The sequence below is a fragment of the Lathyrus oleraceus genome, chromosome 4 (genome assembly GCF_024323335.1).
Source record: "Lathyrus oleraceus cultivar Zhongwan6 chromosome 4, CAAS_Psat_ZW6_1.0, whole genome shotgun sequence".
Lineage (NCBI taxonomy): Eukaryota > Viridiplantae > Streptophyta > Magnoliopsida > Fabales > Fabaceae > Lathyrus > Lathyrus oleraceus.
The window spans coordinates 213,215,101-213,228,338 of NC_066582.1; the positions used below are offsets into that span (position 1 = coordinate 213,215,101).

Consider the following 13,238-nt stretch of genomic DNA (forward strand, 5'->3'; position numbering starts at 1 on the left):
GCAAACACACACAAAAAATAAAAAAAGTGCCCGGAGAGACCTCGCACGGTCTCCTGCCTACATACCTCGTCTGGAACGAGGATCAGGGCGATGTAGTTCCCCCTCAAGGGAAAGAAAATCTAGCCAGAAACCAAGGGAAGACACACTACCAGGGAGCTGGACTCGAGCCTAGTGTTGTCATGCATCATTGCCCTATGTTCAGGTTTCTACCTACTTGCACAACTACAAGCTAGCCTATCCAGGAAGAAAGTAAGCATACAAGCATACAGATCAAAACAAGCATTTCAAACAAATATTCACATAGCACACACTATAACCAATCAAGTGAGGCTCAAACAATGGGTTTGACTGCCTAAGCAAGTCATCTGTACATGGGTATTATTCGCTCTTAACCTTGCCATTACGAGGCTAAGGTGAAGCAGATGAAAAGGTGAAGTGAGGATGAGACCTCACAGCTCTTATCCCTGACCAGGGAGAGCTTCAGACAAAAGAACGTGGGTCCAGAATGGAGGGACCCTTCTACGCTCAAAGACTCTGACTCGATTGTGCAACAGCACGAGATCTTGGGTTTGTGTCCCAATGCATCAACACACAGCCGTGTGAGCAGAGGGACGACTCACAGAATAGTGGGGGATAGATTGCATATCCCTTTGATCCACCAATTGCCTCTTAGAGGTCTTTACCTGCTTGGGCACAAATGTAAACAACCACAAACATCGCCTCTTAAGGAGGACTTCAGACAGTTGCCTGGCCAAGTAACAGGCCAGGTCTTCCAGACTACATGAAGAATAGAAGTCCTACCTCAAGTGGTTTAAAAAACCAAGCAGCAGCAAGCTAGTTCTTAAAGAACTGTAAGCGACTAAATGTACCTGAAATCAATCAAGTATCATCAGTACTCAGACAAACCAACAGTAAACAGCAAATGTTAATCAGTCAGACTATACAGATTAAGCAACACAGATTAATGCACACAAGTGCAAGCTATAAGCTCAAGCTCAAGCTTCACAACCTACAAAACAAAGTCAAATTAGTTCAAAACATCCAACAATCTCAATTTAATTGACTTGAAGCATTCTCCTTGAGCATTATGCATTTCATCTTGAAAAGTCAAACCAAATGTGAGAAACTGGACCACTAGGCCAAGCCTAGGGTCCAAAACGGAGAAAAAATTCTAAACAGCAAATAATTCTCAACCAAAATCAAATTCAAACAAATAGAAAGCAAATGCAATTAGTCCCATGCTCATACCATTCTCCAATATCATTTCATGCACAATTTGGTACAAACTAGGTCAAATGCAACATAAAATGTCCAAACAGAACTATTTCACTCAAAAGCATATCAAAACAATTCCAAAAATCCTCAAATAATTCACACCTAAACAGGACACATTCAAGGTATAGCATGTCAATTTTCAGCTCAATTGGACAAAAGGAACTAGGTCAATGAAAATCAAGAAATCCAGACACAATTATTCAAGCCAATTCATAGCATCAACACATGCATTCACTTCAATAATTCATAAATCAGTGAGAACAATTAAGAAATGAATGGGATCAAAATAGTGATGTCCTACAATGTGTCTACAATCAGCACACCAAATTTCACATTCATCCAAAACCATATGAGAATTTCACATAAGATATACAAACATGTGTCACACAAGCTTGCACAATGAACCAACAGAGAAGAAAAATATCAATCAAATGGAAAATGCCATAGAAAAATCCATAAAAATTCACATAACATCTCAACATGTCAATAATCATTCATGCAAAATTTCAATCCAATCCAACAATCATAGGTCATGCAAATAAATTCATGAAGTTGACCTAGCTAGGTGTGACACAAATTGTCACACCTAGATTCAAAAAATCATAACTCAATCACCAGGTATCCAAAAATCACAAACTTTATATGTAAATCACCATCAACATGTCCAGAATGAGCACAAAAAATTTCAATCATTTCTTTAAAGGTATGAGCATTTCATGATGAAAATGGCAAAACATGTAAAAAATACACACAAGTCAAAGTTCAATAGGCCAGGTCAACATTTCTCCATGCACAACTTTTGAAACCATGCCTATAAAATTCTAGGGAAAAATTGGAATCCATCAAAAAAATCCTCACCATTTTTGGATTAGTAAATATTTTCATATGATTTTTCAAAGTTTTGTTAGTTTTTGAAATAATTATTGAAGTGTTATAATTAATTAAATGGATTCAGTGGCAATGTTGTAATTCCAGCGTTCCAGACCAAAACTCTGCGTTTTCATTTATTTGGTGGCAGCGTTCCATTGGCCAGTTTTGGCGCTAAACAGGAATTCAAACTTGGACGCCCTGGAAACGGATCTACGCGTGGAAAAAATTCAGAATTCTTCAAGAACAGCATCGTTCTTCATCACGCCTCCAGATTTCGTCGAACATCAAACATCAACCAAACGCGACAATCCTTATACCGTTGTGACCGTCTTAACATGTAGATTAAGGATATGTGATTAATTCAACCTAATTCCTAACGTACATTCGGGATCGATCGATTAAAGATATGAACACAAAACTTCAAATCGTGATATCTCTCTCAATAATCAACCAAATAAAAAACTACGAGTTGCAGCATGCTCAGCAATGAATGAACTACAAAAACCATATCTCAATTCAAGAAATAATGAGATTCGAATTCGCACCTTAGTTTGATGACAGCCGTGATTCCTTGAGCTTTTGCGCGCAACAATCCAAAACAGATGAAGAAGATGCTTCAGGAAGGTAATTGGAGAAGATAGAACAGCTCGAGGATGCTCCAATTATGAGAAATTGCAATTTGCCATTGATGAGCTCCTTTGCAACAGTTGAGATTCGTGAGGTTTCTTGATGCAACTTGCCAAAACAGTTTGAGAAGAAGATGAATGGAGGAGAAAGCAAAAAGAATTTCACGAATTGATGAAGAATTGAAGGAGTTTGGATGAATTTTGCTCTTGAATGTTCTTGGTGAATCTTGAGAATTGGAGGGAAAAGTAGTTAGAAATTTTGTGCAATTGTGATTCTGATCAAAGTTAGTTATGATTAAGATTATATACTTCCAACTAATTACATCCTTAATCATGAATTAACCAAAATGACTTGTATTAGCAAAAATGTAATTTCCTTAAGCAAGGGCAAAATGGTATTTTCACTCAAGCCCTGTGACAGCTCATTGACAGCTCACACACTCTCAAAATGACATGTGTGATGTGTTGCAACTTGTCCCATGGTCATTGGTTGTGTATTTCTCATTTTCCACATGCTATGGCACTTTATGCATTTTCAAGTACACTTCAAAAATGACTTGTTCAAATATTGCACTTTGGATGTTTATGACCATTCAAACAATTTCTAATTTGCATTTGTGAGGTGTTGCAAAAATCCCCATGCCAAAATTCTCATTATTTCTCAACTTGGACCATTTTGCCCTTGGATTTTTAACTGTACACTTGAAAATTGACCTTTTGCATTGACCATTTTTGATGAATTCCAATTATGCACCATGAAAGTACATGTCAAATGGAGTTTGCTCATAAAAAGATCACTCAATTTGGACACTCCATGTGGAAGTTATGCCACTTTGATTATGGGTCATTTTTGAAATTGAATGGACCATAACTTGCCAACCATACATGGGAATTTCAAGTTCTTGGACTTTTTGGAAAGGTGAGAACAAGATCTACAACTTTCATGTTGAACAAATTTTCATTTGAAGCTTTTTTGGACACGTAATTTTGTGGTCAAAACCTTTCCATTTTTGGAAACTTCCATTACAAGTCACTTTCTATTTTTGGCAATTTTTGTTCTGACTTTATTTTCTTCATTCTTGAGCTTTGACATGTCAAATAACACTTGTTCCAACATGAATGAAGTGTATCCAACTCATTTCCACCTCCAAATCCATTAAATCATGCACAGTTGACCACAGTTGACTTTTTCAACTGATAGATGAATTTGGCAATGCACTGATCAAACTGAGCTCCAATCCTCTGATGAAATGGCCCAAGGGTGAAACCCTAGCCTCAATTAACTTAATAAAACCATAGAATGATCTCCACATACATCATAGACCCCATCTCCTGATCATGCCCTGATTGGCCCAATGCAACCGATTAGGGTTGACCAGTGGTCAAAACCCTAATCTCAAGGAATGTGCTTCAACACTTGATGAAATCAAACCATGATGATGATGATGTATCATTGTAATCAAGATGAAGACCAATATCTTTTGAGAATCATGAAACCCTAATTTGGACCTCCACATCCTCAGATGATTGCTGACCAGTCCAATGAAACCCTAGCTTGCACATGACCTCCCATCTTCTGATCAAGACTTGTGAGGATGATTTGCACAATGTAACCACATGATATGCAATATGCAATGCCTAATGACCTAAAAATGTTATGCAATATGATATGCTAGTCCCAAGAGAGGAGGGCAAATTTTGAGGTGTTACAGCTGCCCCTATTCAATCCACTGTGAACCTGTCGATATGAATAGCCTCGGCTTTCAGATGATCAGGATGAAGAGTGATTGAATACCAAGAACAGACGAACAATTTGCACTCTGATGGGAAAATAATTAACAACGCCTGTCAGAATCGGCGAAGAACACAATCTCAAAACAAAACCCATCTGGTACGGAAAAAGTCGGCCTGATCACTGAAACAGCAACGTCGACCTGGATACCAAAATAAATGGTAACGCAGGGATAACCATGGTCTGAACACCACATATCCGCTGGGGATTATATTTCTTTTTGATTTTCTTAAACCCCGAAATTTTCTCTTTTTCACAAATGATCCCCGATCACTGCATTTGATCCCCGAAATCCTGCTTCTTGTGATAATTCCGCTGGCAACGTTGGAAATAACACCAACTACCACTCTGAGGGCGACACATCTGCGGGTACACCTTCAACCAGACATGGACTGATGACCGGGAAGAAACTCGACGTTTACTGGACATCGAACGATGATGTTTTACAGGACACCAAAGAAAACTCGACCAAACATTAAACAATGACTGGGAGAAAACTCGATGTTTACAGGCATCGGACAATGATGTTTACAGGCATCAAACAATGATGTTGACAGGCATCAAACAAGGATGTTGACAGGACATCGAACAATGATGTTTACAGGCATCAAACAATGATGTTTACAGGCATCAAACAATGATGTTTACAGGCATCAAACAATGATGTTGACAGGCATCAAACAATGATGTTTACAGGCATCAAATAAGGATGTTTACAGGCATCAAATAAGGATGTTGACAGGACATCGAACAATGATGTTGACAGGACATCAAACAAGGATGTTTACAGGCATCAAACAATGATCGACCAGACATTAAACAATGACTGGGAAATAACTTGACGTTGACTGGACATCGAATGATGATGTTTACTGACACCAAAGAAAGCTCGACCAGACACTAAACAATGACTGGGAAATACTGCTACTCCAAAATCCCGCTGCTGAACTCCTCGGAGTATCGTCTTCACTGTCCGGCAAAACCAAATCCCAAGCGGTAACCACGGCTTGAATCGCGCTGATCGCGTAACGTCCTTTAATGTTATTTCCATCTCTGTCCGACGGAAACATTTCCTCCAATATCGCACTACTGGGGAACTACCTTTGATCAAATCATGAGGCCAAACTCCTCGGAGTAACACCTCTACTTCTGGTAAAACCACCTCTCAAACGGTAACCACGGCTTGAGACTAGCTTGTGCTTGCAATATGATGCATGATTGATTTTTTCTGCGTAATGCTCCATAATTATGGAAATGCTACGCGCTTTATTATTTTTTCTATGCAATATGCTATGCTTATTTACATGATGAATGTATAAAAAGGTATCCCCTTCAATGGATTCTGCTGAGGAGCACGAGACACTCTGCTGAGGAACTCGTCAATACTCCAATCTCCACCCCGCTGGGGAATAGCACTGCTGCTGGAAAAAGGTAACCCTTGCTGGGGAAAAACCTCATTTGCACCCAATCCGCTCGGGAAACTGCTGGGGATAATAACCACTAACACTCTGTGGGGATACAACAGTCTTTGACTTGCTGAGGATATCAATCCAGACTCTGCTTGGAAAAACCCTCACAGATACCTGACGACTTCACTGGGGAAATGCTCACAGATACTCTGCTGGGAAACAGCCACCTCCAGGCCTGGCGACTGGGGAAGCATCGATCTGACACCTGCTGGGGATAACCATCCTGACCCTGCTAGGGAAAACGAATACCACTCCGCTGGGGACAACCCATGCAATCCATAGGTAGAATACTCAGCTGGGGATGCAGATATCAGTCCGCTACGGAAACTCGTCCAATCCACTGGTAGGATGAACACTGCTGGAGATATATTTCATTGAAACCCGCTCCACTCGGGGAAATAGCAACCTTCAGGCCTAGTTGCTGAGGAAACACCGTTTTAAACCTGCCGAGGATAACCATCCTGACTCGGCTGAGGGATCCATAGACCTTGGATCTGATAGGGAAGTTAGCCCTCACAACTCTGCTTGGGGACTTAGCTGGGAAAATGAGAAAAGTTGGTACAAAACACCTGTCGACTCGTCGAACCACGGTATCCACCTCCCAAACTCGTACCGACTTTCCACTTTTGAGAACTCCCAGACTCGTCTGGACCTTTTCTGCTCCATCATCTTGTATTCCCAACCGCTCTGCGCTCGACGGAGAGCGAACTCCTGGGATTATACAGACTTTTCAATTTCCCGACTTTGAAGAGTCTTCTTGATTAATTCCAAAGGTCGCCGTACGCCTCAACGCCTCTTCTCGCTTCTCTACCCATTCATTCGTCCCTGATCGGACTCTGCGGGAAATTTCTACAGACTTTCCAATCTTCCGATTTTGAAGAGTCTTCTTGATTAAAATCAAGGATCGTCGTACGTCTCAACGTCTTCGTCATCCTTTCATATTCATTCGTCCCTGATCGGACTCCCATGGGGATTTGCTTCGCCAACAACTTCCTCATCACAACCTGCATGTGAGTGAAAAAATACCTAACAGTTCCTGCAAAACAGATCGTTAGATAAAACCGTGCCCCAGGCGTGTCAAGATTTCAACACTTGGGTCACTTAACCTTCCGAATAAGATTTCAAGCTTTCAATCTTATAAACATGCATTGGAAGGGACCTGTATGTCTTAAATATGCAAGATTCTTTATCAAAATAATCGGATGTTTTTGCAATCAAAGCGGTAATGAAAAACAAAAACAAAATTATTTGACTGAATATGCATTTTATTGATTGAAAAGTGTGTGGCTCAAATGAGCAATACAAAGGAAGCAATTCCTGGAAAGAGGTAATTGCGCACAAAAGGAAAAATCTATCCTAATGGCAATGTGAAACCCGTGATCTCATCGAGTTCCAACTCGATTACACCCCATATGTCCTCAGACTCTCCGTGCTTTCTGCCTTCTGAATAAGACGATTCGGATTGATCCCCACCGGGTATTATCCATGATGCTTTAACCAAAGCGCAAACGATCATGCGAGACGCAGTTGTTCGTTTCAATCCCTCTTTTGCCTGGACCGCCCTTTCGGGTTTTCAGTCCACCGGGATACCCCTTTTTGCCCAAGTCGCCTTTTCAGGTTTTCGACTTGCCGGGTGTACAGTTTTTTCTTTTATCCCTAATTTTTGCCCGAACCTCTCTTTCTGTTTTAGGTTCGCCGGGATGCCCATTTTTGCCTGGACTATTTTATTCCTTTCGTCCAGCGGGTCTCTTTATACGAAGTATTTTTTAACTGCGTCCGCATTCACAGGGGATGGAAAATCTTCACCATCCATGGTCGTCAGCAACAAGGCTCTGTCGGAGAAAACCTTCTTGACCATGCTGGGGATTCATGATTGGGCGTCCATTTGCCCCTTCGATCGTTTTGAGGAGGAAGGATCCTTTTCAGCACCATATCACCCACGTGATATACCCGAGATCGCACCTTTCTGTCAAAAGCACACTTCATCCGTTGCTGGTATAACTGCCCATGACAAATGGCTGCCAGCCTCTTTTCCTCTATCAGGCTCAACTCTTCGTACCGGGTCCTTACCCATTCCGCCTCTTGCAATTTCACGTCCCTCAGGACTCTCAAAGAGGGAAACTGAACCTCAACAGGTAATACCGCTTCCATCCCATATACTAATGAGAAAGGAGTTGCCCCAGTAGATGTACGTACTGACGTTCGGTACCCAAGATACCAACTTCCTACTCAATCACACCGTCGGTGCATTCAAATGTTATCCGGGCAACAAAAGCTTATTCACCTTAACCTCCCCATCAGACATCAGAATCCGTTCGGATTCAGGGTCAGGCCCCTCCTCCGGGATCGGTTACTCTCAATCTTTCGATTAGAGCACCTCGAGATGTCCTCATCAGGGAACTCAAACTTCCTCGGTTGATGACCCCCAATGGGTTGCAGAGCGATGTAATCAGACAATACACCCCTTGATTGCTTTCTGAGAGTATCCCAAATCAGTCAACGTTCTTTTGCTCTTTCGCAACCCGTCCGGTTAATGCTGGATTCTCAAACCCATACTTGATCAGATCCACCTTGAAATCCACAAAGTGGTATGAACCAGCATATATTGTCTCAGTCGGCGAGCAGCCTATGCCAAAGTACATCAAGCTCCCTCGAACAGTGAATGTATTGTTTCACAGTCGGTAAACTTTTTGCTTAGGTAAATTGCATGCTCTTTTCAACAAGACTAGTCATGCTGCCCCAATACACCTCACAGACCCCTCGAAGGCTGTCAAGTACAAATTAACAGTCTCTTTCCACAAGAGGTATCAGAATCAAAGGTTCCTGCAACTTATTCTTTTATTCTTTCAATGCCCCTTGGCAATCATTATTTCACCTGACCGTTTGATCTTTTTTCTTGAATGGGTTCCCACGTGGCTGTTAGATGAGATGTGAACCATGACATGTAGTTCAATCTACCTAATAGACCACGAACCTCTTTTTCTGTTCTCGGTTCAGGCATTTTTTTTTAGCAGGATCAACCTCGATTCCTTTTTTATTTACAATAAACCCCCAACATCTTACCGGATCGCACTCTGATAGCGCACTTATCTGAATTCAACCTCAGTTTGAATTATCTCCACTTGTCAAATGACTTGGCCAGATCTGCCAGATGCCCCTCTTCTGTTTGGGACTTTGCTATCATGTCATAGCATAGCATTCAATTTCATGATGAATCATATCATGAAACAAAGTCACCGTGGCTTTCTGACAAGTAGCACCGGCGTTCTGCTTCTCTAGAGGACAGTCTTCTCTTCATGGTAGCATGTGCGCAACGACATCGGTATCCGACCCTGGCATATCCTGACATGACCAGGCGAAGGTATCCACATGTCCCTTCAACAGGACTACCATTCTGCTCTCGACTCGCCTCTGAAGCGGCTCCAATTTCTTTCCTTCTGACCTCGGCGGTGCTTGGAATAACACCCTCAACCCGCTCCTCATGCGGCTGAATCACCTTCTCCTCTTGTTTTGACAACCTGGCTAATTCCAGCAGATCACAATCTTCTTCGCCTTCTTCTTCAGCATGATAGATCGGTTTGTCGAAGTCATATGAGGTGTAACCAAATTGTTATCAACGAGATCCGGAGAATTATTTCTGAATTCGGAACGAGACAAATCAAAAGAAGAGAAAAATGAAAATAAACATTGCCATTTTTATTTGTTTTTAAACTGCAAAAATAAATGAAAAACAGGGAACACCGCTTTTTGACTGAAAAACATCCATTTATTAATGATGCAGAAAATGAAAATTTAAACATGAGGTGGCCCTTACAATGAACCATTACGTGTCGGGCAACACGCAAGGCTTTCATGCAAATAAAACTGAAAACAAGAAATTATTACTCTTCAGGATGAGTGACAGTGCTGATCTTTTTAAGCCTTCCAGCTTCCTGGTACGCACGGCTTTATCCAACCATCAAACCCGCAGTCACTGTTCATCTCTCCACCCATTGCACAGGCGTGATCTGAATCTAGCATTCCAGCACTGACAAAGGTGAACGACGGACGACGTCCTCTGTTTCGCTCAGACGAGTCTTGGTCCGGCTGATAGCCCACCCCGAACATATCGGCTTTTACCACAATGCCTATGATCTCACTACAACAAACAAGACCTTAGACAGCGCTTTTTTTAGCCTTAGACAGCGCTTTAAAGCGCTGTCTAAACCTCCGCTGCTAAAGGTTTAGACAGCGCTTTTTTAAATCTTAAAAGCGCTGTCTAAGCCCCCCCCTTAGACAGCGCTTTTGTGAAAAGCGCTGTCTAAGCCCCACCCCCTTAGACAGCGCTTTGGCCAAAAGCGCTTTCTAAGACCCTCCTATTTTAATTTTTTTAGGTATACCTTAGACAGCGCTTTTCAAAAAGCGCTGTCTAAGCCCCCCCCTTAGACAGCGCTTTTGCCTAAAGCGCTTTCTAATCCCTCCCTTAGACAGCGCTTTTTACAAAAGCGCTGTCTAAGGTATACGAAAATTTTTTAAACTTTTGTTTTAAACCACATTTTTTCCAGGTTTATAAACCAGAATTTCTACCTGTTTTCAACCAGATTTTGACAGACAATTATCACATTTTATATATGCCATTTTGGCCTTTTTTCTACCAATTTTTGGCTAACAAATATATATATATACCAATTCAAACCAATTTTGCCTTAAATGTATCAAAATATATACAAATTTATGTACACATTTACAAGTCATAACATATACTACAAATGTACACATTAATTACACAAATTTATGAACAAACATTGAGCTTTATCAAAATTAAACTAAATATTTGTACTAATCACCATGTTAATGCCTATTATTAGGTTGCCATGGCAGTAGTAGCGGCTTCAAGCAGCCTCCTAGCATCTGTGCCGTGTTCAGGTAACTCTGCAGGGGTCTGCCAAAAATTACAAGCAAGGAATTAATTGTTATTAAACTCCTTTAAGAGCAAGGAATGGATAATTATTTAAAAACAACAAATATACCTTTCCATATAAGTTTTCCTTTGTGGCTGATGCACCATTAGAAAGCAACAACCTAATTACATCAGCATGCTCACCTCTTGCAGCATGATGAAGAGGCTGCAAAAATAGGAGATAACCTGTGTGACACGTTTCTTTTGGCCACCAGATACACCTCTATGCATCTCATCTCCCACTATGGTGTCCTTACAAATATCAAGCCCTAAAATCTGTTTCATAACACAATAAATAATTGTGTTTAGTTACAACATAATCAAACCATTAAGCATAATAGTTAGCGATAGTTATGTTACTTGCAAATGAACCAAACTACATTACATTATTACATTATGATAGTCACTATATAGTTATTTGATTAAGATCGGACGAATTAAAATCGTAAATAATTATATAAATTTATATAGGACATTGATGTTTTTTTAAGGTGAGACATACTTTAACAATAATATCTTAAAAGAATCACAATGTAGGGTAGGTGAATGAAAATTTATGCAAAGGTAATATACTTTTTTTCTTAGTGACTAAGCCTTATTCATAAAAAAGACAAAATTTGGCTGGTGGGAGTAGTTTAAAAATATAACTTTTCTAAAAAGTCATTAGTTGTTATTTTATATTCCCACTCATTTTAAGTGAAACATAAAATGTTGGAAGAAAAATAAACTTACTTTTAAAGTATAATCAGTAATGAGACTACTTTCTGTTCCTTTCACTGCAGTAGCCTACAATACATAACAATAATTGAATTAATTTATAATGAATTATTTTATTGAATAATAATAATAATAATAATAATAATAATAATAATAATAATAATAATAATAATAATAATAATAATAATAATAATAATAATAATGAAAGTACCTTCATGAAAAGGTCAAGTTCTGCTTCAGGAAATATACCAGCTTCCTTTTCCCTTCTGGCAAGCTCACTTAATAGATCTTTAATAACATTATATAAAATAAAAATAAAATTATTAATAAATTAATTAGAAAAAAAATTTAAAAAAATGAAATTTGAATTTTGAGAGATTATTTTAAATTACCATATCTAGTTCCAACTCCTTGACATCTAGCTGAGAAATCCAATGTTTCTTTAACAGTCATTTCTCCAACATGAACATCATTTTGACTAATATATGCTGAAGTTTTTCTTGGCACAAATTCATTAAGTTTGTGTCCATTGTAAGTAATTTCTCCTTTTACCTATTCCATTAAAAAAACATATTATACCTTAAATAACATTTATTATATTTAATAAAGGTCAAATTTGTAATAAAATAAAATTTATGAGGGTGGAATGTACCCTCAATTCAGCATCCAATTTTCCAGCCAATGCCAGCAATAGGGTTGTATCTGGTGGCCAAAAGAATCAATTTCCATAAAAAATAATACAGTTTATCTAAAACAATAAAATTCATAGAGCTACAACCATGTTCACTCATCATTGGCAATTGACAATAATATATCTCACAAGTTATATATCTATCAAATAACAGTAAAAAAATAGGGTTTTGGATTCATAATTTTCTATGGAGAAGTAGGGTTTAAGAGAGAGGTAAACATTGAAGTAAAACAGAGAGTAAAGAATTATGATGTGGAAGAAGAAATTGAGAGAAAGGAGAATAGAAACGATTTGTAGCACTTATTCTTTGAAAAACCAAGCTTGATATATACCTGTATCATACTTGTTGCTATCAATTTCTATGCCAATAACCCGTGATGCACCAGCACTTTTTGCACCCTCTGCAACCTGTCAAGTACAAATTATAATTAAATTACGAAGTGCATGATCAGGGTTAAGCAATGAGAAGAAAATTCACAATCCCAATCAGATAAGTGTATGACATGGCAACCGCGATAATATACATCTCCACGGATAAATATAAGATGATTTTCTAAACACACATCATGAACTCATTAGGTATGCACAGAGAGGTTAAGGTACAATACTAAATCCTATAACTCTTTCATAAAATAACAGAAAATGGACAATAGTTAAGAGTTACCAGTTGGAACACCACATCCAAGAAGACAAACTTTGTCCAAAGGAGCATCAGGATGAATCTTAGCTAGACTAACATCATGAACAACAGTGTATTGACTAAAAGTAGAATCGGGCATCAGGAAACACACTAATCTCACCAACTTAACATTTATAACTCACACCAGAACATTTTAAACCTATCAAATGTGAGATTTAT

At 39.2% G+C, this 13,238-nt stretch overlaps 1 protein-coding gene across 1 annotated transcript; it reads right to left on the reverse strand.

Moving 5' to 3' along the window:
• Nucleotides 1–10,692: 10,692 nt before the first annotated feature.
• On the reverse strand, nucleotides 10,693–12,479 carry LOC127136724 (ABC transporter G family member 35). The gene is made up of 7 exons (XM_051063251.1): nucleotides 12,467–12,479; nucleotides 12,341–12,390; nucleotides 12,081–12,240; nucleotides 11,900–11,976; nucleotides 11,704–11,757; nucleotides 11,042–11,247; nucleotides 10,693–10,953 (listed from the first exon to the last, which is right to left on the reverse strand). Exons 1-6 carry the CDS (start codon nucleotides 12,477–12,479, stop codon nucleotides 11,098–11,100), a joined length of 504 nt encoding a protein of 167 aa, XP_050919208.1. The 3' UTR covers nucleotides 10,693–10,953; nucleotides 11,042–11,097.
• Nucleotides 12,480–13,238: the final 759 nt, after the last annotated feature.

What these genes read in the sequence shown, in the direction of transcription:
- LOC127136724 (XM_051063251.1), bottom strand. An exon ending in AGGAGTTGGAACTAGATATG is followed by an intron (nt 11,977 to 12,080) that starts GTAATTTAAAAT and finishes ATGTTATTAAAG; the next exon opens with ATCTATTAAGTGAGCTTGCC. An exon ending in AACTTGACCTTTTCATGAAG is followed by an intron (nt 11,758 to 11,899) that starts GTACTTTCATTA and finishes TATGTATTGTAG; the next exon opens with GCTACTGCAGTGAAAGGAAC.